Source organism: Cebus imitator, unplaced genomic scaffold (assembly GCF_001604975.1).
Source record: "Cebus imitator isolate Cc_AM_T3 unplaced genomic scaffold, Cebus_imitator-1.0 Scaffold110, whole genome shotgun sequence".
NCBI classification, from domain to species: domain Eukaryota; kingdom Metazoa; phylum Chordata; class Mammalia; order Primates; family Cebidae; genus Cebus; species Cebus imitator.
In genome coordinates this window covers 3315757-3343485 of record NW_016107425.1, presented here as the reverse complement: position 1 = coordinate 3343485, position 27729 = coordinate 3315757, and the positions used below count along the sequence as shown (strand labels likewise).

Sequence of the window (27729 nt, the reverse complement as noted above, 5' to 3'; positions counted from 1 at the left end):
CTTAGGCTCCTTATTATTATAAGATGGGATCATCACAAAACCCAGGGGTTCACCCATGTTTTAAAATGTCTGGTAGCCAGGTACGGTAGCTCAGGCCTGTAATCCCAGCACCTAGGGAGGCTGAGGCGGGTGGATCACAAGGTCAGGAGTTCGAGACCAGCCTGGCAAACATGGTAAAACCCCATCTCTACTAAAAACACAAAAAAGTTAGCCAGGTGTGGTGGCACACACCTGTAGTACCAGCTACTCAGGAGGCTGAGGCAGGAGAATCGCTTGTACCCAGGAGGCGGAGATAGTGGGCCGAGATGGTGTCACTGCACTCCAGCCTGGGCAACAATGACTCCATCTCAAAAAATAAAATAAAAAATAAAATTCCTGGTGATGGGAAATGCCAATGAGTTTTCCTCCCATCATTCCTGCTAAGAACATTATTTTTGGAGTTTTCATCTTAGTTCCTCCGTTAGATTGTAAATTCTTTAAGGATAAGGCATCCAAATCAACTGTTACAGTTCATTTTCAATGAAAACCACATTAGTTCTACTTCCTATTAAAACATGGTAACACTTAAAATTTTCCAAATAAGCGTCAATTTATATGAACTCCTAAACATTAAAGCTTCCAAATTACATGTCTAACAGGGTTGGATTACAGTTTGGGTTCATGAAAAACAAAGTTACTGATTTCTTTTGGAACAACATGGAATAGCAGTTGTACAACTTCATTTAGCCTGGACTTCTCCCCAAATGGGGTAAACATGGCTTCTCAGATAAGTCTAGAGCAGACATAGCAAACTTTTTCTGTAAAGTGCCAGGTTGTAAATATCTTAGGTTTTGTAAACCATACTGTCTCTGCTTATTTAACATCTCTTTACAAATGGAAAAAAAAAAAACAACTTAGTTCATAGTCGTATCAATAAAGGCTGCAGCAGCTTGTAGCCCCCAGGCTGTAGTTTGCCAACCCCTGGTCCAAAGAATTGGGACAGGCAGGGCGTGGTGGGGCTCATTCCTGTAATCCCAGCACTGTGGAAGGGTGAGGTGAGCGGATCATCTGAGGTCAGGAGTTCAAGACCAGCCTGCCCAACATGGTGAAACCTCGTGTCTACCAAAAATATAAAAATTAGCTGGGTGTGGTAGCATGCGCCTGTAATCCCTGCTACTTGGGAGGGTGAGGCAGGAGAATCATTTGAACCCTAGAGGCGGAGGTTGCAGTAAGCCGAGATGGCGCCACTGCACTCTAGTCAGGGCAACAACAGCAAGACTCGGTCTCAAAAAAAAAAAAAAAAGAAGAATTGGACAGCCAGTGTGGTGGTGGCTCTTGCCTGTAATTTTAGCACTTTGGGAGGCCAAGGCAGTCGGATCACTTGAGCTGAGGAGTTTGAAACCATTCTGAGCAACATAGCAAGACCTGTCTCTACAATAAGTAAAGAATTGGGCTATGAGAGCTTTTACACCATGCCTTTTTGTTTTTTGATTCTCACAGTCCTGAAACAAGCCTTAAGGCACAACATGCATTTAATATATATTTGAATGGGTGATAAAAGTAAGCCAGGTATTGCAAAGCACATAATAAAGGAAAATAAAACACTACAAAACTTCATAGGCATGTATTGTTTTCTATCAGGCACTGTGGTTGTCTCAGCCCATTTTTCTAACCACAGGCATTAGTCCTGTCACCCAGTGAGGTCCATTCAAACAAGCTGACCTTAGACTTTCAGGAACTTCAGTCAAAAAGGAGACTTTTTTTATTTTTTTTAGAAAAGTTGGAAATAGCCTTTTATTTAAATATGAGAAAAAAATTAAAATTAAGTACAGTAAGATTATTTTTTAAAAAGCAGACAAGTTAGGACAAACAGTTTATTATCAAAATAAACACTTTTGTATAAAAGCATTACAGATCAACAGTTGTATTTACACTTATCGATTCAAGGTCCAATCATGTATCAAACACTGAATGGGTCAGCAATGGTTTACACATGCAAGTAAATCGGACACACAAACACTTAGATTCCTCCTCTACCAAATAACTTGATTAATGCAAAGAGGCGGGGGAATACCGACACAGGAAACCTGCCCAGAAACTAGACTGGCACAGATGTCAGGTTAACAAACTGCTGAAAGTTACATCTCCAAAAAGGCACTTCTCATTCTTACAAAAGTGCTTAAAATCTAAACTTGAACCCTGCGCCTAGGTTTATAAATTTTCAAGAAACTGTAAAGAACCACAGACTAGTTTTTAATATCATTTCCAAGCAAAATTGTTCAAGAATTTATTTGCAGTACCTTACATGTAAACTGAAATAAACTTGGCAAACTACAATCATACTAAAGTTTTACATCAAAAATTCAAATCGGCCTACTCGTAATTTCCAGATAGCTTTTCTATCACAATTTTAAGTATTACTTGCCCACCAACCTTTGAATCATGATTGTGTACGCTAGACACACCACTTACCCTTCGGGCACAAGAAATTAGCAGAAATTAAGTCTCAATTGTGACAACAACTTGTAACATAAGCCTAATACATGGGTTTGAGAGGCATCTGAAGTAATATACTCCAATCTGCAGTAATCACCTAATTTCTCCACATGGTTTTAAGACTTTTGTGCCTTGATTCTATTAAAAATTTCAACTAGTATGAATGCTAAATCATACTTGTTTTTATGTAAACAAGTTAGAAGGCTGTTCTCTGAAATTCTCTAGTTAGTTAACACTCTCACTGTGTTTCTAAGTGCTTAGCTTTTATGAGGGCTATTTCAAGACCAAGTAAATAAAATATGCTTTCATAAAACTATACTTTAAAAGAAATTACAAAACTAAGTGGCTAGAGAGGACCACTGGAATAGAGGGGGATGCTATGAGGTGGGGGTTGGGAGCAGAGAAGAAATGGCAGGAAGGCAAAGTATAACTAGTAATATACCTCCCGTGATGCTCCAGAAACACGTCTACTGAGATTACCTTGATTGGAGTTTCTTATAAAACAGGCTGATCATCAAGATCCTTGACTCAGGTTTCAGTGAAAAAATTGGAAACTTTAACAAGAAAGATTTGAGAAGCAGAAGGCAGGCCGTGAATTTTCCAGATATTATGCTTGCATTTCAAATTCCTGTTTCAGACTGTGAAAGAGAAAAGGAAACACGTCAGGACATAGTTTTCAACCAAATAATTCTGTTTTGAAAGCCTAATTCATTTTTAATAGCATTTTTATTGAGTTATAACTTAACTATGGTCAAGTGTACGCATCTTCAAGTATATAATCTGTTTTACATGCACACCTACCCCCGCCAGGTTACCACCACCCAAGTGAAGACAGAAAATGTTCCTAGCCCCTCCTGTCCCCACCCCTTTCCAGTCAGTCTCCACCCTGCCAGAGATAACCACTCATTCTGACATCTGTCATCTTTTCATTATGACATAAATTAATCTAAGATTCAGATGTGGAAAACAGAAAAAAATGCCCATTACCTTTTCAAGTAGGCATGCACATTCCCAAAGCCATGATATTTGGCTAAATACACCAGGACCCCAGTTGCACATCGTCCATCTCGCTGCCGGCAGAAACTGCAGTTGCAGATTCCTCGACAAGGCGGGCAGTGCCAGTTCTGAAGGGGGATTGTCAAACGGCACAATTAACTTAAACCTTAACTTCCCCACCGACTTATCTACATCACATTTAACCCCCTTTTTATGGCTAAAACTTTATAATATGATTAATATGCATTAGTTATGCCTAACGCTTCCTTCTAGGAGTGTTACAAGCAGCTACCAGGGATAAATGGAGCAGCAGCTTCCCAGGGCCAATTCAGACCTGAGTGGAAGCAGCTCATGCCTATGCAGCACTATCACTCTGAATTAATTTCTGTTGTGAATTAAGAGCACCCCGTACGTAACAAAAAGGGCTCCACCCCTTCACCGATGCCTTTTTCTGGCCTCATCACAGTTTGTGGCTGATCTTCAAGCCCACAGGACCAACCTACCGGATCCAGCAGAGCATCTCTGACCTCTTCACCATAACGGTTTCGAAGGCAGGGGCCACAGAACTGCCCTCGAACGCCGCAGCAGTCTGGGTTTCTGCAGTTTGTTTTGGTATCAATAGTCTTCTGACGGCATTGATGACAAGTAGAGCCCTACAAATAAGCAATTAAGAAAAAAAACAAAAAGCCCACTGTTTTTTAACAGAGAAAATGGCATATTTACAGAATGTCCCTCTTCGTACTACAGTCTGACGTTTTGTCTTTGAATCTCTGCATACACATGTACATGCCAGGGTATAAAAAATAACGCAGCCAGGTGCGGTGGTTCACACCTGTAATCCCAGCATTTCGGGAGGCTGAAGAGGGTGGATCGCTTGAGCCCAGGAGTTCGAGACCAGCCTGGGCAATATGGGGAAACCCCATCTCCACTAAAAATACAGAAACTAGCCTGGTGTGGTAAAACGACTTTTCTTCGAGAAGTGGTCTTATTAAAATATAACCTACCCAAATCCATTTTTATCTTCGGTGCACCACCACACCCCAGCACCTATCTATGTATATACATATAATAGACATGCAATAAATAGATGTTGAATGAGTTGATTTCTAAATTAGGAGAGAAGCATTGCCACGACTACAGATTTACTAAGCAGATAATTCCACTGTGAAAGAGGGCTAAATCCTAGAGATACTGTAAAACTTTTCCTTCCTTACGTGAAAAAAACATAGAGGCACACATTTCACACGCCAAACCCTTTAGAACCTGGGCAACACTTGGACAGAAGCTCTCTTCCTCTCACAGATGTTTATATTCTCAGGTGTCATTTAGAGGCTCTCACCAGTGAACGGTTATATATCTTCTCTCGAGAGTTGCTGCAGATGTTCTCCAAATCTTCCTCTGTAATTTCTTCCACTGGGCGAATTATATGCGGAAGGGTCAGGGATGACCTGGAGCGACGACTTCTAGGCATGTCATCTTCCTGCATCACGAGGAATATGAAACACAGAGCTTCAAAACTGAAAAACTGATTCAAACAGATTCAAAATTGAAAAGCAGAGATTCAAACATGAAACACAGAGATTCAAAACTGGCTCTCCCCAGCTCTCAATCTCAGATACATGACTTGTAATTTCTTCACACAAAATTCAACTTGGAAATCTCTCCTAGAGCTTATGGTGGGGGAATAAGCCATATGCTTACTGTAGCAATAACTGGACATTTTGGAAATGATGCCTACAACTAAGAAGAGATGAAGAAAACCCAATTCTTGCCTGCTAATAAAATTACCAAGTAAGCTTATATGATGTTTACAATTCTGAATGGTTAAAGAAAAACACTGAATTATGGATCGCCTGGTGTTGAGGATATGTGTGTACCTGTGCTGTGTATGATGCCAGGCCTACAGAAGATGAGAATCAGAAAAGCAAGTACCAATGCAGAGAACTCACATTCATGTAGCTGTCCATGGTCTTCCTCTTTCTCACCAACATGAACTTATCCTCTTCCTCCTCTTCCTCCTCCATGGGTAAGGTGTCAACAGACCCGAGGATCCGGGACCTTGACCTGGTAAGAGGACGAGCTCTCCGTTCAGGGTTTCTCCTGGACGCAACACCTGGGAATGTACGCCTTCGAGGTCTCCTCGATTGCTAAGCAAAGAAGCAAGCATAATGGAATCCATTTATTCCACAGTAAAGAGAAGCAGTATGTTGGGGAATCCATACCTTCTCCTTAAGGATGTTTTAAGTCAAGAGAGTCTGTTTTTTCATTTTCTTTGTCCTTTGCATAATGCATGGCAAAATGAGCCTAAAACCTATATGGTCATCTTAGTTTTGCTTTTGTAATACCAAGCCCAGTTTCTTTAAACTTGAGACGAGCCATTTATTCTTTTACGTAATGAAGATGTAAGAAATGATCTTCTGTTCTTAAAAAACAAACTTTTCACTGATGCTTCTTGGCCCTGTAGAACATACTTGTTTCTACATTGCATAACAGAGGGCTATCTGTATGGTTTCCCTCTTCCCTTCTTTCCTATCCTCAGGGGGAAGGCAGGAAAAATAAGTCTTTCCTATCACAGCAGACACACCAAATCCTCGGGTTGTGCCAGCTTAACTCCTCAGAATGCAGTCATATATGACACCAAGCTATGACTTGATAAGAAACTGTGGTTTTAATTTCATTCTCCAATTTTAAAAACATTTTTGTACATTTACCATGTAGAAGGAATGTGCTCATGCTGGAGAACAAGAAAAAGTTTTCAATCTTTATTACCTGCCCTTGAGGGGCTTAGTCTAGCTGAGAAGGAAAGAAATAACCAATCAAAAGGGATTTAGTGCCATAGGAGCACAGCAAGGGGAGACCAAACTGCCCAGGATTCAAGGAGGATCATCCAGAAATCTGTCAAGGGGTTTCCTATAGGTCCCCTTCGTTTGTCTAGAAGACCACAAAAATTTAAAAATTAGATTTTTAAATACAACACAAATCTACCTGAGGTGTGCCCAAAACACTACTGTATATAAACAAGGACTGGTACTTACTGAGTTGGAGCCTGGGAGGGAATGTCTTCCAGGGAACGAGCCAGGGAAGCTTTCTAATTCAGACATGAGTTTTGCAAGCTAAAAAGGGAGGAAATTAAACTGATATCATTGGCTTAGAGTACCTGCTGAAAATGACCAACTAACTTGTGGAAAACACTCAAGTACATTTCACGGTTTTATATTTGATAGTAAGTTGACACACTCAAAGTTTCTGATTTCCCCTGTACACTTAATTAGGCCTTTAACATATTGAAAAAACATAGTTCAGGGAAAGAAACACATTTTGAGGCACACATTAAAGACCTCACAGGCTAAGCCCAGGAGAAAGAAAATGGGTTACTTCCTATACATTCAGGATGAAGTAGCCCCTAACAGGTTTACAGAAGCCAGAACAAAGAACACTTAATTAATTTGTAACATGTCTTGTGATGTACCTTACATTTGAAAAACAGCATTTTGAGAAACACATCGTACATTCTTTGGGTGTTATCATGCCCTGTGACCTTGCAGCTGGTCAGCAAGAAAAACAGGAGTCTTGAGATGCCTGGGAAGTTTGCTGAGAATGTGGGGAGAATAGATAAGGTAGGTTTTACAAGGAGCTAATTAATTTTAAGCAGAGCTGGAGGTTACGTTTTATATTAAACAACACAGCACAATTTATTACATCGCAATTACAAATTATAAGGTTTTGTTTTACTATTATATTATTCCCTTCTTCAAACGAAAATAACCTTTTATTTGTGTAACAGAAAAAAAATAACTTTTTTTGTGTGACGGAACAGATTTAAGTAATGAGTACCTTAGAGGGGAAAAATTAGTTCTAACACAAAGTGAGATACCTACCATTGCTTTGTTTTGCTTTATATTTAAAGCCCTTTTCTCCAAAAAATTCATCCCACTTTCATCTTCTGAATCGGAGTTGGAATCAGTCACAGAATTCTCGGAGGACTGTGGGAGCTCTGCTTTTTTGTTGGTTGCTCCTCTGGTACTTCGAGCTGGAAACTTCATCGCCACCCTGAGAGGTCCAGAGTGCCTGCACTGGCTGCGGGTCCTACAGCCTTCCCGAACTGACTGCAGCCTCTAATCACAACAATTGAGTCATTAGGACTTGATCAGCACACAAGCTCCATCAGTATGACTACAAAGTTCCTTTTGAACAAGACACTTGTATGAAATGAAATGATCTTTAACTGAACATTGACACCTCTGGGTAACAAAATCAAGAACCACAAAGAGTACAACAATCAACTCAGGGCAGTTTAACTCCATGTAGCCTATCTGGACCATATTGTTGTAAGCTGTTTTCACGGTCCCTAGGCCTGTGGTTCTTTTAAATGTTTTTTAAATGTTAAAATTCCTACCAAACGGCTTTTTATTTCTTTAAAAACAGATCTTTATGTATTTTAAAAGAATTCTTACAAGAGCAGATGTAGTCTCCTGGCTGGGCACAATGGCTCACATATATGATCCCCACACTTTGGGAGGCTAAGGCAGGTGAATTACTTGAGCCCAGGTGTTTTGCGACCAGTCTGGGCAACATAGTAAAACCCCGTCTCTGCCCAAAGGAAAAAAAAAATTAGTCAAGCATGGTGGCACATGCCTGTGGTCCCAGCTACTTGGGAGGCTGAGGTGGGAGGATGGCTTGAGTCCAGGTGGCAGAGGCTCAGTGAGCTATGTTTGTGCCACTGGACTCCATCTGGGTGACAGAGTCAGATCCTGTCTTGAAAAAAAAAGGGGAAAAAATGTGTTCCCCTATAAATATGGCTTCAATGTTTATGGCAATATTTAACTATATTAACACATCTCAATTCTCTACTTAAAAAAAATAAAATATATATAAGATTTACCATTTTAACCATTTCTAAGTTCAATGGCATTAGACATAGCGCATTGTTGTACAGCCATCACCACCATCCATCTCCAGAATGTTTTCTCCAACTAAAACTCCACCCAAACCCATTAAACAGTAATTCCCCATTCCCTCAGTCCCTGGCAACCATCATCCTATTTTCTGTCTATAAATTTGACTTCTCTAGGTACTTCTCTAATTTACTTTTAGAAGCTCAACATAAAAAAATTTGCAGATTCCAAAAGTAATATTGGTTTTCATCATTAAAAATTTATCAAAATTAGCCACAGGGTAATATAAATCAAAATCATAATGAGGGACCGGGCGTGGTGGCTCATGCCTGTAATCCTAGCACTTTGGGAGGCTAAGGCAGACAGATCACCTAAGGTCAGAAGTTTGAGACCAGCCTGGCCAAATTGATGAAACCCCGTCTCTACTAAAAATACAAAAATTAGCTGTGCATGGTGGCGCATGCCTGTAATCCCAGTTACTTGGGAGGCTGAGGCAGAAGAACTGCTTGTACCCAGGAGGCAGAGGTTGCAGTAAGCTGAGATCACGCCACTGCACTCCAGCCTGGGCTACAGAGCAAGACTCTGTCTCAAAGACAAACAAACAAAAAAAATCACAATGAAATACCACTTCATAGTAGAGCTAAAAAGCAAAAGGAGGCTGGGTATGGTGGCTCACACCTGCAATCCCAATACTTTGGGAGGCCGAGATGGGCAGATCACCTGAGGTCAGGAGTTCAAGCCCAGCCTGGCCAACATGGCAAAACCCCGTCTCTACTAAAAATATAAAAAATTAGCCAAGTGTGGTGGCATGTGCCTGTAGTCTAAGCTACTCGGGAGGCTGAGGCCCAAGACTCGCTTGCACCCAGGAGGCGGAGGTTCCAGTGAGCCGAGATCGTGCCACTGCACACCAGCCTGGGTGACACAGAGAGAGAGACTGTCTCAAAAAAAAAAAAAAAAAAAAAAACAGTATTAGCAAAAATTTGGAGAAACTGTAACCCTTAAATACTGTTGTTGATAGGAATGTAAACTGGTGTAGCCGCTTTGGAAAACAGTCTTGTCTATTTCTCAAAAGGTTAAACAATTACTACATGACCCACAATTCCACTCCTATATATATACCTAAGAGTATACATCTACACAAAAACTTGTACATGAATGTTCATAGTAGCATTATTCATAATTAGCCCCAAAAGTGCAAACAATCCACTTATCCATCAACTGATGAATGGATAAATCAAATGTAGTTGATTCACACAAAAGAATATTCTGCAATAAAAATTAAGAACAAACACATGCCACAACATAAACCTTGAGATCATTAATGCTAAGTGAAAGAAGCCAGTCACAAAAGACCACATATCATATGATTCCATTTTTATGAAATATCCACAACAGGCTAATCTATTACAATAGAAAGCAGACTGATGGTTGCCAGGAGCTGGGCGTGCTGGGAAAGAATAGGGAATGACTGTTAATGGGTAGAGTCATTTTCTGAAGCGATAAAAATATTCCAAAATTGACTGTGGTAATGGTTGCAGGTTAAATAAGAAAAAAAAAGAGAGAAGAAAAAACTATAACCCATGAAGTCCCAGAATGTCACCCATAAAGACCCAGTTTTGACATTAAAATATTTCTCAAAGCCAGCAAGGTGGCTCACGGCTGTAAACCCAGCACTTTTGGAGGCCGGAGACGGAAGACTGCTTGGGCCCAGGAGTTTGAGACCAGCCTGAGCAACAAAGTGAGTCCACATGTCTGCAAAAATTTTTTTAAAGTAGCTAGGCATGGTGGCACACGCCTGTAGTCCTAGCTACTGGGGAGGCTAAGAAGGCAGAATAGCTTAAACCCAAGAGGTGGAAGCTGCAGTGAGCCGTGATCGCACCAGTGCACTCCAGCCTGGCAGAGCAAGACCCTGTCTCCAAAAGTCTTAAATGCCCACAAACATTTTTTAGTACTTTTAGTGTTCATGGATTGAGAGACTACAAAACAACAAAAACCCTTCAGGAGTTTCTAATGAATTGGCATTTTATTAATCATGACAATATCTTCAAAGAACTGAAACACTGCCCAGAAATTATTTAGGCTATTGACAATGTTTGTGTTACATCCCAATCTGCAGACTGGCAGGCCCCCCTGCAACAAACTCCAATAAGCAATGATTTGGACCAGTATCATGAGTGATAAAAAACTCCTTGGCCAGGCACTGCCACTTGTATCAATGTTACTCAAGCTGTTGGTCCTCAGGCAGTGGATCCATGTCAGACCAGTGAGTTGAAGAGCATGCACTTGATTATCAGTGAATGCATTGCTTCCTTTGTCAAGAAAGTGTTGGGAACAAGAGAATGTTTGCAGAATTAAACAATACGCTCAGAAAGAGTGCGACTGAGGCACAGCATAACAGTGGCAGCAGCGGTTAAAGGAAGGTAGCGTGCATAGGAAAAGCCAACCAAGGAGCAAAAGTAGAAGCAGGAAGGGCCCTCAATGTCATTATCTGCACTGGAGCTCCTGTACCTACATTATCACAGGTTTTCAAGATGCAGCCACAGATCTACTATGGGACCAACATTTATCAAAGGCCTGCTCTATGACAGGAACTTGGCTGGGCACATGAACTTAAATGCAAATGTAGATAATATTTAGGACTAGTGTGCTTCCCGATAAGGCTGGATTTTTGCGGTCATGAAAATCTGGAGATTGGCCAGTTTTATCTTACCAGTTTCCAAATTTTCAGAGCCTACAAAATATTCATGATTTACAAGTCCGACTACATTAGTAAACACTGCTTTAAGACATGAAGAAAATACTCAAAATTTTGAAAAGGTCAGCAAAGTCTGCTGGCATGACTAAAGTCAAAATCATAAGAAAATTTTTTTAAAAATATGTCATGCCTCTAAATGTATCTTACTCCTTGAAACTGGTGAAATTCTCAAACTCACCATTCCATCTTGTATCTCACTCTCTGAGAAACCGCAAAATGATTCATCGTCAGAGTCGGCATGAAAAATACTGGCCAGTTCGTTAGTGACATCTGGCCTTGGTTTCTGTAAAAATCCACAATGGTCTAATACATCTTGCACCTCACTTTCTGAAAAGCCGCAGAAAGATTCATTATCAGAGTCCTCATAAAAAACATTTGCCAGTTCTTCACTGATATCTGACCTGAATTTAGGTTTCTGTAAAATAAATATATAAATGTAGTTGTGCATTTTTTTTCTTTTTCAAGAACCAATTTTCCATAAACCGTGCAGAGAGCAAATCACATTTACAAGTGCACTACAAGAGAACAGCTTTTGTTACAAAGAAAAATGGTTCAGAGGTTTACAAATGATTTCTGAGTTGTTATGGCAAATCATCATGCATGTTAGGTTAGGCGACATTTCAAAAGGATAGAATAAGTAGCTAATCTACTGCCAACAATTACTACCTAGAACCACAGCAAAAAGTGAAATGAAATTATAGTGCATACTGTATTTTCATAACGGCTGTATAGAAATGTAGGCAAAAGCAAGCAGTTTTAATCATGCACAAAGCATCTGGGGCATTTTGAGCACTGCAGACTCAATTCTGTTTATTCTCAGGCAGCACTTACCGTGTTTGCAAAATTATCAGAAGCAAAGCTGTCACAACTGTCATCAGAGGATGATGAGGTTTCCATGGAAATCAACTTCACATATCTGAATTTCTTTAAGTTCTTTACTCTGAGATCTTTCTGCTGCAAATGGAAATATCAATCCTATTAAGTGTGATGCTTACTTTATTTAACTAAAGACATCATTTTTTAGCTTCATAGGTTCAAACAGCACAGAGTAGATATGTTCATTTATCGTACCCTACATAGAAAAGGAAGATTGTCAACTGCTACAAAAAATTCTTTCTTTCTTTCTGGGTTTTTTTTTTTTTGGGTAAGAAGCAGGATCTCGCTCTGTCATCCAGGCTAAAGTGCAGTGGTGAGATAATAGCTTACTGCAATCTGGAACTCCTGAGCTCAAGCAAGCCTCCTGCCTCAGCCTCCTGAGTATCCAGGACTACATGTGCCACCATGCCGAGCTAACTTATTTTATTTTTTGTAGAGATCAGGTTTTGCTACGTTGCCAGTTCGTTAAAGTCCCAAACTCCTGGGCTCAAATGATCCTCCCACTTCAGCCTCCCAAAGTGCCTGGATTACAGGAATAAGCCACTCTACTCGGACCCAAAAATCTTCAAAACCAAGTCAAATTCTAAGAAGGGATCCCTTTGCAGGAAAATTTTGAAGACATTTATCAATTTATTAAAACATCTGTAGAGCTACCTCTCAACCCATCTTTATGAGCACCCAATCTTTAGCTCTTAGCATTATACTGAGCTTCACAGGAGTTTTTAATACTAAACTCCTAAAATCCAACCTATTCTTTTTTTTAATTAAACTGTACTTCTAAAAGGACATTTCAAAAGTACAAAATGGCAGAATGATTTCTCCCTCAGCCAAAATCAAGCTAATGAGGTATTTTTATGTAAGCTTTAGGCTATGTACTGTGATGCTAATTTCACAAACTACAGAAACTGGGCAGGTCCTCTACTTCAAGATGGCAGGCTTCCAAGCCCGCCCCATTCCAATCAAGAGGGCTATAGTGATTTCCACACAAGTCCTTACAAAGCAAATACATCAAACCCTTCAACAAATGGTACAAGGAGCCAAGTTAAAGGTCAAACAGCACTCCAAATGCAGGTGGGATACCTGATTCCATTTTAGCACTCTATTAGTCCAGGCTGTCATTCAGCTCTTTCTGCTGTCCCTTTGCTATTCAAGATTTAAGCTCTTTAAAATTCTTTTATAAGGTGTAAATTACTTATACAGAAACACTTTCTTCATTCATAAATACTAAACAGTTTGGCACTGCTCTGAGAAAATGCAATTGGCATCTATCCTGTGTGAAAAGGATAGAGGTTTGTCATTTCTTAATATGTAACGAGGTTTCTTAAGTGTTGCATTAGGTCCTGTGTTTTTATCCTCTTAAATGGGACCATGGAATAGCAGAAGTGATTTCTTATACTGAAAACTTTGAAAGGGCAAGCTCTGCTATAGATTCTACAAAATATGCTAAGATGTGAGATGTCAGGTAACCAGAACATTCTTGCCTTCCTTCTCTGCCTAACATTAGGCATTTCAGTCTCTTGCAAATAAAGTTATTTTCATGATGATCACACCCCCAACATTCCTAAACCCCTAAGTAAACTCCATTCAATCATCTTAGGAAGTTTTTGCCTTTTGCCCTTTTAACAAGGCAGGGCAAGGTGTAATAGAGCTAACTAAATATAAAGGCTAGGTGGGGGTTGGGGGGTGGCTCACACCTGTAATCCCAGTGCTTTGGGAAGCCAAGGCGGGAGGATCATTTGAGCCCACGAATTCGACACCAGTTTGGGGAACATGGTGAAACCCCGCCTGTACTAAAAACACAAAAATCAGCCGGGTGTGGCGGTGCACACATGTAGTCCCAGCTACTTGGCAGGCTGGGGTGGGATGATCTGCTTGAGCCCAGTAGGATGCAGTGAGCCGTGACTGTGCCACTGCACTCCAGCCTGGGACACAATGAATGTTAGGGGCTGAAAAGGATCTCCGATCCCATTTCCGATGAAGAAATTCAACGCCCCAGGAAGTTGTAATAGACTTCAAGATCACAGGGGCAGGAAAGGGAACTCAAGTCTGCAATCTTCTTAAACAGCAGTGTTCCTTGCATTACTGCAGGAATTGCCACTATTTACCCATCAATCTACTTGCAAGCAGAGGCCTCAGACAGCCTCAAAGACGGCAATCTATTGGAAGCTGTCTGAGAAATATATGCTGGGTTTCAACAGGTCAGAACAAGCCGAGTTATTTACCAGGCAAATGTATCTTTGGAGGAAAAGCCAAAAAAAAGAAGCAAGGCAAATAGTCAAGACTATCTTCTTTGGCAGGTAAGCAATAACTAATACCATTTATAGTAGGCGTTTTTCGTGCCAGGTACTATATTAACGCTTTCACATCAGGTTTAATACTTTGCAGCAAAGGTTCTATCGTTATTCTCACATAGCCAATGAGAAAACAGGCTTGGGAAGGTGAAATGGATTATTCAAGTCCCATGGTGGCTCAAATTTGAACCCAGGCAGGTCGGTTCCAAGACCAGCTACACATCCTGAAAGCCGATGCCCAGCTCCACTGGGGCGGTGATCCAGCTCTGAAACCACGCCCCATCACACCCACCCACCAGTCCTCCCCACACGTGGGTCCCTAACCTCTGAAATTTATTTTAAACGTGTTATTCTCTTCCGTTTCACCCAACCCCCACTCCTGTACCCTCTCCAGGAGCCCGACCCTACTACGTTCTGCCTTCCGTAAGAGCAAAAAGTAACGTTCCATTCAGAGCAACCTCCTGCAGCTAACAGTAAGGTTGGGGGGTGGGGGTGGAGGAAGTGGGAAACGGGCAAATGGTCGGCGAACGGTTTGCCCCTCCCAGCCCTTTAACTGCACTTAACCACCGCCCGGCCTACGGTCGCTTCCCCCAGCGTGCGCAACCCAAGTTCTAGAAGACCGGTTACCAAGACCTTAAAACTCAAACGCGCTGGCTCTCCGCGGTCAGAAGCGCACGAGGCTCTGGCCAGGCAGGGGAGTTCGCCCAAGAGCCACCCACTTAGCGCGGGTGTAGACGCGGCGAGCCACGCACTGGCTCCCAGCTGTGTGCGGGGGAAAGGGCTGGGCGGCTGCGGGACAAACTCCCAGAGGGCAGGCAGGCCGCACTCCCCGATGGACACAATCGGGACCGGCCAGCCCTCCTGGCTGCTGTCCGGCCTTTGGCGGGCGCACGTGCCTAGTGCTTTCCAAAGCTGCCAGCCATCCTGCACACGACTCCAGTCTCCACGCCGTCCGCACTTAGGGTGCGCACGCCGCGCAGGAACGTCCCCATGGCCCTCAGTTATCCCAGGTGCACGAAATCTGGGGCTTGCCCAAGCGGGCAACGCCCAGTCAGGCCACCAGTTGATAGGCAGCGCTAGGCTGCTGAGTTGAAGAGGGTCGGCCCGCAGCCGACTGCGTCCAGCACCCACCACGCCCGCCCCTCAGGTTCGCCCGCCCAGCCCTCACCGGCACGCGGCGAGCGTCCATGCTGGCGGCGGGTGCCCAGGCCCGTACTTGGAGCTGCGAGAGCGAAGCAGCAGCGCGCTCAGCGGTCCCACAGCAGGAGTAGCAGCAGCCGCGCGACCGGCAGGCGGGGCGCGCCGACCCGGGCCCGGAGGGGCGGGGCTCACGCAGTGTTTCCCGCGTTGGGACGCAGGTCCTGCAAGCTGTGGTGACGGCCAGACCCGGGGCAAGACTCGATGGCTCCCTGGAAAAAACAATACCCCACTATATGTTCTGACTCAAAGGATGGCCTTGGCTACTCCTAAAATCCGTTTTTAGAAAGCCGCACTTTAGGGGCTGCAAGGACCACTCTCCTTATGCAGCTGCGCGGTCCTGAGCGAGTGGCGCGAAAATGGTTCGTATTGCCCTGGGTATAGCTGGCTGATTTGCATGGATTCTCCAGGTGGTGGAGGAAAAGTGAAGACTGGCGGGTAATGGGGAGCAGCGCGAGGGTGGCGCCGGTCACGCTGCATGACATTTAGCACTTTCCTTGCTGTGTGCGGTTTACAAGATTTAAAAAATCATAGAATCCAGCACGAACTCCACCCTTCATAATCTAATTCGCCGCCCCTCGATGTAGCTCTGGGAACCACACCATTATCTGAAGCAATAAAATGAGTTAAATCCTGATCTTTCCCAAAAGCACAGAAGCCGACTTGTTTACACAAGGCTTGTGGTTTTCAACGTAGAAGAAAAGTCGCAGCAGCTTGATGAAGACATCTATAGTATAGTTAACCGTTAACGATTATCTGTTAGGGATAGAAACTACAGATTGAACAATTACGGCTTGACGATCTTTTCTGTCTTCAGAATTGAGAGCTACCATGAGTCAGTGCGAACGAGAAATACTTTTCATTGCCCTTTTAACCAAACTTGGCATTACAACGAAATAATGAAATATTAAAAGTGAGACTTTTTGTGTGTGTGATGAGCAAAAAACTTGCTTCTAGAAGAAAAAGTAAATCGAGTTTCTTTAGAAGACACCAATTGTCCTCTTAATATTTAAAACAAGTTCTCAAAATGAAAACATTCGCATTTCCCCCCTCATTTCAAAACTTTGGGGAATAATTCCTTTGCAGTAAGAGAGCGCATGGACACACTAACACACTGTGTTTCTCTCTGGGTGTAATGAATAAAGAAACTGTGAGCAAATAAATAATGCCGAGGACAACAGATTGGAAGGAGTCGTTCAGCCTTTCTTAAACATGCCTGCCAGGTGATCACTCTGCCACTGTGCAAGGGACAACGAGCTCAAGGTCTAGAAGGTGGGTGCCAGGAGGAGAGGCTATTGGTGGGTGGTGAAATTACAGAATTACAGGGCCCTCAATAAGTATTTGTTGAATGAATAAACATTTGGAAATACAATTTTGTGTCACTAAAGCTAAATATATGAGAATTTGGAATTGCCAGATGCATGAAATAGGGGGAAATTAAGTCACTTTGCCTGTGAAATGTTCTGATAGGGAAATTTTTAGTCCTCCTGGGGGCACAAGAAAATAATTTGGCATATGTGTTTTTTAAGGATAAGATCTCTGGTCTATTTGTCTTTTTAGTAATCAGGAAAATGAAAATTAAAACAAGTGTTACTGGAGGGGGGTCCAGATCCAGACTCCAAGAGAGGATTCTTCGATCTTGACAAGAAAGAATTCAGGGTGAGTCTGTAAAGTGAGAAAGCACGTTTATTAAGAAAGTAAAGGAATAAAAGAATGGCTGCACCATACAGCAGCCAGAGGACTGCTGGTTGCCTATGCTTATGGTTATTTCTTGATTATATGCTAAACAAGGGATGGATTATTCATGCCTCCCCTTTTTAAAACACATAGGGTAACTTCCTTGTAACCTGTCTTGGCGATGCTGGGAGTGTAGCAGTGAAGATGACCAGAGGTCACTCTCCTCACCGTCTTGGTTTTGGCTAGCTTCTTTACTGCAGCCTGTTTTATCAGCAAGGTCTGTATGACCTGTGTCATGTGCTGACCTCCTGCCTCATCCTGTGACATGGCATGCCTTAACCTCCTGGGAATGCAGCCCAGCAGGTCTGAAGCCTTATTTTACACAGCCCCTCTTCAAGATGGAGTTGCTTTGGTTCAAACGCCTCTGACACTGGACATACAGTTTCACTCAGACTGGCAAAACTTAAAGAGCCTGATAAGACCAGATGTTGTTAAGAATATGGGAAACTCCCACAATCATGTGAGTAGTGTAAATTTTTAACTTTTCACAGCAATTTGGGAATAGAGGTGTAACTTGTTTTATTGCACTATGCTTAAAATTGAAGGTTTGCGGCAACCCTATGTAGAGAAAGCCTATTAGTGCCAATTTTCCAATAGTGCATACTGATTTAGTGTCTCTGTGTCACATTCTGGTAATTCTTGCAATATTTAACCTTTTTCATCATTTTTATATCTATAATGGTGAACTGCGATCAGTGATCTTTTCTATTACTACTGTAATAGATTTAGGGAGTCACAAACTGCACCCATATAAGATGGCAGACCTCATCAGTAAAGGTTGTATATGTTTTGACTGCTCCACTGAGCAGCCACCCTGTCTCTCTATCTCTCCTTATGCCCCCCTATTCACTGAGATAGAACAATATTGAAATTAGACCAGTTAATAACTCTACAATGGCTAAGATAGAACAATATTGAAATTAGACCAGTTAATAACTCTACAATGGCTAAGATAGAACAATATTGAAATTAGACCAGTTAATAACTCTACAATGGCTAAGATGTGTCCAAGTGAAAGGAAGAGTCACATATCTCTTACTTTAAATCAAAAGCTAGAAATGATTACACTTAGTGAGGAAGGCATGTCAAAAGCTGAGAGAAGAAGAAAGCTAGACCTCTTGTGCCAAACAGCCAAGTTCTGAATGCAAAACATAAGTTCCTGAAGGAAATTAAAAGTGCTACCCCAGTGAACACACAAATGATAAGAAAGCAGAACAGCCTTATTGCTGATATGGAGAAAGTTTAAGTGATCTGGAGGGCAGATAAAACCAGCCACAACATCCCTTAAACTAAACCCTAATCCACAGTAAGGCCCTAACTCTCTTCAACTCTGTGAAGGCTGACAGAGGTGAGGAAACTGAAGAAAAAAAGTTGAAAGCTAGCGGAGGTTGATTCACAAGGTTTAAGGGAAAAGCCTTCTCTATAACATAAAAGTGCAAGGTGAAATAGCAAGTTATTCAGCAGAACTAGCTAAGATAATTGATGAAGGTGGCTACACTAAACAAAAGATATTCAAAGTAGACAAAACAGCTTTCTGTTGGAAGAAGATGCCATCCAGGACTGTCATGGCTAGAGAAGTCAATGCCTGGCTTTAAGGCTTCAAAGAACAAACCAATTCTCTTGTTGGGAATGAATGCAGCTGGTAACCTTAAATTGAAGCCAATGCTCATTTACCATTCCAGATTCTAGAGCCCTTAAGAATTATGTGACATCTACTCTGCCTGTGTTTTATAAACAGAACAACAAAACCTGAATTACAGCACAACTGTTTATAGCGTAGTTTCCTGAATATTTTAAGCCCACTGTTGAGATCTGCTCGGAAAAAAAGATTCATTTCAAAATATTACTGCTCATTGACAGTGCCCCTGTTCACCCGAGAGCTCTGATGGAGATATACAAGGAGACTGATGAATGTTTACATGCTTGCTAACACAGCATCCGTTCTGCAGTCCATGGATCAGAGAGTAATTTTGACTTTGAAGTCTTATTATTTAAGAAATATTTCTCATAAGTCTATAGCTGCCATAGATAGTGATTCCTCTGATGGATCTGAACAGAGTTCATTGAAAACCTTCTGAAAATGATTCATCATTCTAGATACTATTAAGAAATTTGTGATTCAAGGAGTTTACATTCTAGTAGGATAGCAGAAGTAAACCACAACAATAAAAAATAGTTTCAGGTGTGCTAACTTCCCGCAAAGAAAAATAAAAGCAATGTGAAAGCTAAAAACAGAACAAGGGAATGGAAAATGAAAGAGGTGCAAATTTAAATAAGAGAAACAGGAAAGGCTGCTCTGAGGAGGTGCTACCTGAAGAGGACATGAACAAAGTCAAGAAGGAAGCTACAGGAAGAAGAGGAAAGTGCTGGTTTCAGCCACATTGCACAGCTGGCCCAAAGGCTGTAAGGCAGCACACAGCAAGGCATACCACAGAGAGCCAGGCAAAGAGGGAGAGAGCCCAGATCATGTGGGACCTTCCTGGCCATGGGAAGAACTTTGGATTTATTCCAGATATGATGGGAAGTCATTGAAGGATTCGGAGGAAAGGAAAGACCCGGTCCAACCCCATGGACTGTGTGAGTCCTAAACAGAAGGAGAGCCAAGAGTGAAAGCTGGGATACCTATGGGCTCTGGGAGAAGAAAATGATGGCTTGGACTGGGATAGTTGTGGGGTCAGATGAAGTCAGATTTAAAATATGTTATTATTATAAAAGTTAGGGTGGGGTGCGGTGGCTCACACCTGTAATCCCAGCACTTTGGGAGGCCAAAGTGGGCAGATCACTAGGTCAAGAGATCCAGACCATCCTGGCCAACATGGTGAAACCCCATCTCTCCTAAAAATACAAAAATTAGCTGGGCATGGTGGTGCACACCTGTAGTCCCAGCTACTTGGGAGGCTAAGACAGGAGAATCGCTTGAATCCGGGAGGCAGAGGTTGCAGTGAACCGAGATTGAGCTACTGCACTCCAGCCTGGTACCTCGTGAGGGAAAGACACTCTGTCTCAAAAAAAAAAAAAAGTTAAAGCTGGGCCGGATTCAGTGGTTCATGCCTGTAATCCCAGCACTTTGGGAGGCCAAGGCAGGTGGATCACAAGGTCAGGAGTTCGAGACCAGCCTGGCCAATAAGGTGAAACCCCATCTCTACTAAAAATAGGAAAAAAATTAGCCAGGTGTGGTGGCACACCCCCGTAGTTCCAGCTACTTAGGACGCTGAGGCAGGAGATCGCTTGAACCCAGGAGGCGGAGGTTGCTGTGAGCCGAGATCGCGCCACTGCACTCCAGCCTGGGCGACAGAGCAAGACTCCATCTCAAAAAAAAAAGTTAGAGCTAACTGGACTTGAGCGATGGATGCTTCATTCATATTAGCATTATGTATCATAATAAAACATTGCAGTTAACATGCCCCTCAGAAGGGAAATAGATATATGAACAGTAGTATATTTGTACAATGGAATCTGAACAGTAGTTCAAGTGAATGGCATAGCTTACTGGCATCATTGTAGAGAAATCTTTACAATGTTCAATGAAAAAGCAAATAGCAAAAGTGTCTGTAACGTGTACCCTTTATGCAAATTTTAGAAACAAAACATACCTAAGTTGTGAGAGTATAAAAGCATAGACAAGCAGGATAGGACAGAAGTTAACCGAAGGTGGAAAAGATGGAGGAAAGAGGCAAGGGTGGAGACTTTGATTCTATTATTAATGCTTTCTTCTTTTTCTTTCTTTCTTTTTTTTTTTTTTAAAGGCTGGGTCTGTCTGGCTATGTTGCCCAGGCTGGAGTGCAGTGGTGGGATCATAGCCCATTATAGCCTCCAACTCCTGGCCTCAAGTGATCCTCCCACTTCAGCCTCCCGCATACTGGGCCTATGGGTGCATACCACTGCACCCAGCTATCATTAATGCTGTTAAATTTACTTTAGCCTAAAGCCACCTCCTTACATATTTTAAGTTCAGCCTAAAGGTGTCTCCATACATAATGAACTATAACCCAACTGGATGTGTCAGACTAACCTACTCTTGTGCCAGCCACCAAGTTTTGGCTAATCTAGGGTGACCAGCTGTTCAAGTCATGTTCAAATAAGGCAAACCCTGAGCTGTAACCAATCCAGCTGTTTGTGTAATTCACTTCTGTTTTCTGTACCTCACTTTTCTTATTCTGTCTGTAAATCTTTTTCCACCATGCAGCTGCTCTGGAGCCTCTCTGAACCTACTGTGGTTCCGGGGATGCCTGATTTGCAAATCGTTCTTTGCTCCATTAAACTGCTGAATTTACTTTGTCTAAGATCTTTAACAGTGCTTTCTTGAAAAATAAAAACCATGAGTAGCCAATATGGCAAACTGTTAAATGTGCCAAATGCCAGTGATTAGTACATAGGTGTCTTTTACATGTTTACTTTCTGTGCTTTTTTTTTTTTTTTTTGGTATCTGAAGCATTTAATAATTTTAAAATATTTAAGTTTTAGAGAGTATTGTTCTGCTGATCAATATCAATATATTTGTTGTGTTAAATATGCAGTTCCTTTATAGTGTCCTATAAATAGGAATGCAAGTTTGTCTTGCAATTTTAGGTGACTCATAAAGGTTTTAAGTCACCGTATTAATCACACACTGGTAAATATTTTCATTTTCAATGAAAGACACAACGAATAAGCATAGAAAATCAGTGTGCAGGTAAAGATGAGGGCACAGGCCACAGCAACAAGTCAAAGGAAATGACATTTCATAAGCACATCCTTTATACAGTTATACAGACAGTATCTGGCGTCAGGGCTGTTAATACAACAGGTCATCAGTAAAGACTTATTATTTTATTATTATTATTATTATAATTTAATTTTTTTTCAGCTCCAGGGTAAATGTCCAGGATGTACAGGTTTGTTACACAGGAAAACCTGTGCCATGGGTGGTTTGCTGCACCTAGCAACCCATCACCTAAGTATTAAGCCCAGCATGCATTAGCTATTTTTCCTGATGCTCTCCCTTCCCCGTCCCCCACCCCCACGACAGGCCCAGTGAGTGTTGTTCCCCTCCCTGTGTCCATGTGTTCTCATTGTTCAACCCCCACTTAATGAGTGAGAACATGCGGTGCTTGGTTTTTTCCTGCGCTAGTTTTCTGAGAATGATGGCTTCCAGTCCGTCCATGTCCCTGCAAAGGACTTGATCTTGTTCCTTTTTGTGGCTGCATAAATACGTATAAGTATTATTAATACTTATTACCAACTAAAACGGTTGTAGGTGGAATTTTATTTGATTTTTACATTTTTTCTTTTTTGGGACAGGGTCTCACTTTCACCCAGGCTGGAGTGCAGTGGCATGATCATGGCTCACTAATAGCTGGGACCACAGGTTGGGGGCCACCACATCTGGCTAACTTTTGTATTATTTGTAGAGATGGGGGTTTCGTCATGTTGCTCAGACTGGTCTCGAACTCCTAAGATCAAGCAATCTCCCTGCCTTGGCCTCTCAAAGGCTGGGATTACAAGCATGAGCCACTGTCCCCAGACCTGCAATTTTAAATCTTCAAAATATTCTATAATATCGATCTCTTGTTAAAGAGCTTTGAATTCCCTGGGCTACTACATACTTTAAGAATTCCGTGTTTCCCCATATCTTTTATTCACCTTGCACAAAGAATTCTGTTTCCTATTATTAAGTTTGAAACTCGACCCTGAGCTTCAGAGCACTCAGCACTTGTATAATAACGTAAGCTGAAGTCAAACTTTAACTCAGAATTATTGGTTTTAGGACAAAGAATGCAACTGCTAATAGCATGTATCAGTTTTAGATGAGATTTTGGAACAATACTAATGTTTCAACATGCTGCTCTCAGTCCCAGGCATCCATCTCAGGTGGTATAACATGAACCGCAACACTCCTGTAAACCAGAGACCTTCAATAGACCAGATACCCCTGGAGACAAAGGGCTGGAGCGATTTCACTGCGTGGATATAGACAGGCTGCAATCTGTCAGGTCACAAATCTCTGTTTTAAATAACCCTTAATTACAAATTTACCTCTCCAGTGCATGCTTTCAGGATGCATAAAGGCTATATACCTAAAAGGCCTAAAGTTATGCTTCAGTTGTCAAAAGCCGCTCTGTGGGAGGGCCCAGCCCGTTCCCACCCTGGCTGTTTGGTTCACAAATGCGGGTTCTCAAAACTATGCTAGTATGTTTGTTTTTCATTGTGTGTCAACATCGTTTTAAATAGATCTGTTTGCTGACATCTGACACCTGATGAGAAAAAGGAATATGGAAAACGAATGCAAATCTGACCATTTTTGGCAAGAAGAAATATTTGTTTTTTCATAGATGAACATTGTCTATTGTGAAATATATTAACCGCTAGTGTTAAAACATCATTAAATACTTTGCACGAGGGAAAGTCAAGCTTTGATTACTGAATCAGTCAGTTCCAACACTATGGAAGTTGAATTACAGCCAAAACCTAACTCGGCTTACTTCTTACATTCACAATCTCCCTGTCACTTGTTCACCCTTTCATAATTTTTTTTTTCCATTTGGTGAAGTTTTTGTCTGTTTTTATGTATAAATTTTTCATTCTTAAAAAAATTTGATCATTTTTCTCTCTGGAAACACCCGAAAAAGGTGTTAAAAGTCTCTGTTCATTGCATAGGCAACTTATTCTAAATTGTCCTAGTTATGAATTCTATAATTCATTTATTTATTCTTCAGATCTGTTCCTTTTAAGCAACTCTTTGGAAAGTGAATTGCTGCAGAGAGAAGAACTTTATTAACTAAAAGGAGATTTAGGACTCATCTGTAGATTGTTTAATTTCTGAAGTAAACCAATGCAAGATATTGGTAGGGGGTCCCAGAGAACAGACCAATCTGCACATTGTCCTATTAACCTAGAATTCAAAACTAGTCCCCCAGCAGGCCTCAAAAGTTAAACACAGGGCCAGGCCCAGTGGCTCACGCCTGTAACCCCAGCAGTTTGGGAGACTGAGGTGGGTGGATCACCTGAGGTCAAGAGTCCAAGACCAGCTTGGCCAACGTGGTGAAACCCCGTCTCCATCAAAAATACCAAAAATTAGCCAATCTTGGTGGCAGGCACCTGTAATACCAGCTACTCGGGAGGCTGCGGCAGGAGAACCGCTGGAACCTGGGAGACAGAGGTTGTAGTGAGCTGAGATTGCACCGCTATACTCCAAATCCAACCTGGGAGAGACAGTGGGACCCTGTTTTGAAAAAAAAGAAGGACTAAAATTTAGATCCTTTGAAGATGGAAAAAACTTAAAAATATTAGGCTGAGTGAAATAAACCAGGCACAAAAGGACAAATGTTGCATTATTTCACTCATATGAAGTACTTTGAATAGGTAAATTCATAGAAACAGGCCAAGCATCATGGCTCACGCCTGTAATGCTGGCACTTTGGGAGGCTGAGGTAAGCAGATTCCTTGAGGTCAGGAGTTCAAGACCAGCCTGGCCAACATGATAAAACCCCATCTCTACTAAAATTACAAAAATATTAGCCGGCCGTGGTGGTGCATGCCTATAGTTCCAGCTACTCCAGAGGCTGAGGCATGAGAATTGCTTGAACCCAGGATCCATAAGTTGTAGTGAGCTGTGATCACACCACTGCACTCCAGCTGGAGCGACAGAGCAAGACTCCGTCATGCTGGGAATGGTGACTCAAGCTTGTAATCCCAGCACTTAGGAAGGCCAAGGCAGGCAGATCATGAGGTCAGGAGATGGACACCATCCTGGCTAACACAGTGAAACCCCGTCTCTATTAAAAATACAAAAATTAGCCAGGCGTGGTGGTGGGCACCTATAGTCGCAGCTCCTTGGGAAACTGAGGCAGGAGAATTGCTTGAATCTGGGAGGTGGAGGTAAGCTGAGATTGCACCACTGTACTCCAGCCTGGGCAACAGAGTGAGACTCCATCTCAAAAAAAAAAAAAAGACTCCGTCTCAAAAAAAAAGAAAAAAGAAGAAGAAAAACATAGAAACGGAAAGTAGAATACCTGTTACCTGGGACTGGGTGGAAAGTGAATGGGAAATTATTGCTTAATGGATACAGAGTTTCTCTTTGAGATGATAAAAAAAGTTCTGGAAATTGGTAGTATGGTTGCACAAAACTGTGAATGTATTTAATGGCACTGAATTGTACACTTTAATTTTAATTTTTTTTCCCTCAAGACGGAGTGTTAATCTGTCACCCAGGCTGGAGAGCAGTGGCACAATCTCAGCTCACTGCAGCCTCTGCCTTCCAGGTTCAAGCAATTCTCCTGCTTCAGCCTCCTGACTAGCTGGGATTACTCCACCACACCTGGCTAATTTTTGTATTTAGTAGAGATAGGGTTTCACCATGTTGGCCAGGATGGACTTGAACACCTGACCTCTGGTGATCCACCTGCCTCAGCCTTCCAAAGTTCTAGGATTACAGGCACGAGCCACCTCACTCAGCCTGAATTGTACACTTTAGAATGATTAACATCTACTCCATAAAAATTAAAAATAAAAAGTGTTTAATAAGAATGGTTCAAATGGTAAGTTATATGTTCTCTGGGGTTTGTTTTTTGTTTTGTGTGTGTTTGGAGTGCAGTGGCACCATCTTAGCTCACTGCAACCTCTGCCTTCTGGTTTCAAGCGATTCTCCCGCCTCAGCCTTCTGAGTAGCTGGGATTACAGGCACCTGCCTAATTTTAGTTTTAGTTTTTTCAGTAAATAATATATCAGCAATGTTGATATAAGTACCATTTAGTCCCCAGGTTTTATGGCAAGAAGGAATTATAGCAGAACTTGAGATGGGATGGACGTTGTCAGGAGGTTATATACTTTAAGACGGAAAAGCATACTTTAATATTGTCCCATGATATCGTCTCTAGATACAGTAGTTAGCTACGATTTTAGGAGACTTCTTTTTTTTTTTTTTTTTTTTTGAGATAGTTTCACTCTGTCCCTTAGGCTAGAATGCAGTGGCATGATCTCAGCTCACAGCAACCTCTGCCTCCCAGGTTCAAGCAATTCTTCTGCCTCAGCTTCTTGAGTAGCTGGAGCGGCAGGCATGTGCCACCATGCCCAGTTAATTTTGTATTTTTAGTAGAGACTGGGTTTTGCCATGTTGCCCAGGCTAGTCTCAAACTCCTCACTTCAAGTGATCTGTCCATCTTGGCCTCCCAAAGTGTTGGGATTACGAGCATGAGCCACTTCATCTAGCCTAGGAGCCTTTTTTCTTTTGGAACAGGAATGTGAGCTTATGATTAGAAAAGTATATTTGAATTATATTGGCCTAGGGCTACTTTGGAACTGTAGAATGAGAAAACATATGTGTTTGTCAGACTTGATAATAATAGCTAAAATGTATTGAGCACTGCATTCATGCCAGAGATGTACTCATTTTATCCTAATGACAATTTGTGAGTTAGCCTTAGATTATTACTTAGGAATAAGTAAACTGAGACACAGAGAGATTAACTTGTTCAAGTTCATAAAACATGTGATGAAGTGGCAGAGTTACTTTTCTAGCTCAGGCAGAGTCTACATTCTTTACCATTGTACTGAGAGGACCCAGCCGCGGCCCCTGAAGCTCTGTGTTTAATACCATGTGATATGGTTCCCCCGCTTCCAGTCACCAAAGATTGGATGCCTGATGACACAGGGACTGCTGATTCAGAAACACACATGCACAATGTGAACTAAGCCAGTCATTTTCCTTCTCTCGGCTTCATTAATCTCTTCTAATACAAAGAGATAATGCTGATCAATGGTAAGATTAAAGGTAAAACCACGCCCTGATTTTATGGCAGACCAAAGCCTGCTGTGAGCCAACTTATGAGGAAGCAGAAGAGACACAATGGCCAGTGAGGAAGCTGGGCTGCTTAGGACAGCAGTCAGAACTACTCAAAACTTGGAAAAATTAGGAACTGTAAAAGCTGGTTCTATCAGTCATGAATCCTAGTTGGAAATTGGTAAGGCCTAGTTATTCTAGTTATTGTCTTTCAGAGTGAGGGTTTGAAAGATCTTGTCTAGTTTGTCACCAGTTAAGGGCGCATCTCTAGCATTCCCGGTCACACTGTTTCTGTTTGGACTGTTTCTCGTTTTCAGGTTAGAGACTGGAAGCCTGACTATAGTGTCATATGAGTTTCCTAGGGCTGCCAGAACAAATTCCCGTTAACTTAGTGGCTTAAACAACAGCCACTGTTCTCTCAGAGAACAGCCATTTATTGTCTCAGAGTTCTGGAAACCAGAAATCTGAAGTCAAGGTGTCGGCAGGGCTGTGCCCCCTCCACAGGCTCTGGGAAAGATTCCATTCCTTTCCTTTTCCAGCTTCTGTGGCTGTCCACATGCCTTGACTGGTGGCTGCTTTCTCCAGTTTCCTGTGCCTCTTTATTCACAGGGCCTTCTTCTCTGTGTCTGTCTTCCTCCTGTGTCTCTTATAAGGATATCTGTTATTGGTAATACAGGATGATCTCATCTCAGGGTCCTTAATATAATTAATCTGCAAAAACCCCTTCTCCAGATAAGGTCACATTCACCA

At 42.0% G+C, this 27729-nt stretch overlaps 1 protein-coding gene across 2 annotated transcripts; it reads right to left on the bottom strand.

Moving 5' to 3' along the window:
* Window positions 1-1835: 1835 nt before the first annotated feature.
* Window positions 1836-15614, bottom strand: CDCA7 (cell division cycle associated 7). 2 transcript variants are annotated; one of them, XM_017538238.2, is made up of 10 exons: window positions 15457-15614; window positions 11953-12075; window positions 11300-11536; window positions 7350-7586; window positions 6507-6584; window positions 5421-5618; window positions 4811-4951; window positions 3975-4124; window positions 3463-3599; window positions 1836-3113 (listed from the first exon to the last, which is right to left on the bottom strand). In XM_017538238.2, exons 1-10 carry the CDS (start codon window positions 15475-15477, stop codon window positions 3083-3085), a joined length of 1353 nt encoding a protein of 450 aa, XP_017393727.1. In that variant the 5' UTR covers window positions 15478-15614; the 3' UTR covers window positions 1836-3082. The 2 variants fall into 2 exon arrangements, with proteins under 2 accessions (XP_017393727.1, XP_017393729.1); XM_017538240.2 differs by lacking the exon at window positions 11300-11536 and having other exon boundaries at window positions 15457-15612.
* Between the last annotated feature and the right edge of the window lie 12115 nt (window positions 15615-27729).

Bases quoted from the DNA above. Each gene is read 5' to 3' on its own strand.
- CDCA7 (XM_017538238.2), bottom strand. From the start codon at position 15,477: ATGGACGCTCGCCGCGTGCCG. The intron at 12,076-15,456 runs GTGAGGGCTGGG...TTCCATTTGCAG, and splicing joins TGGACGCTCGCCGCGTGCCG to CAGAAAGATCTCAGAGTAAA. The intron at 4,125-4,810 runs GTGAGAGCCTCT...GCTTATTTGTAG, and splicing joins AGATATATAACCGTTCACTG to GGCTCTACTTGTCATCAATG.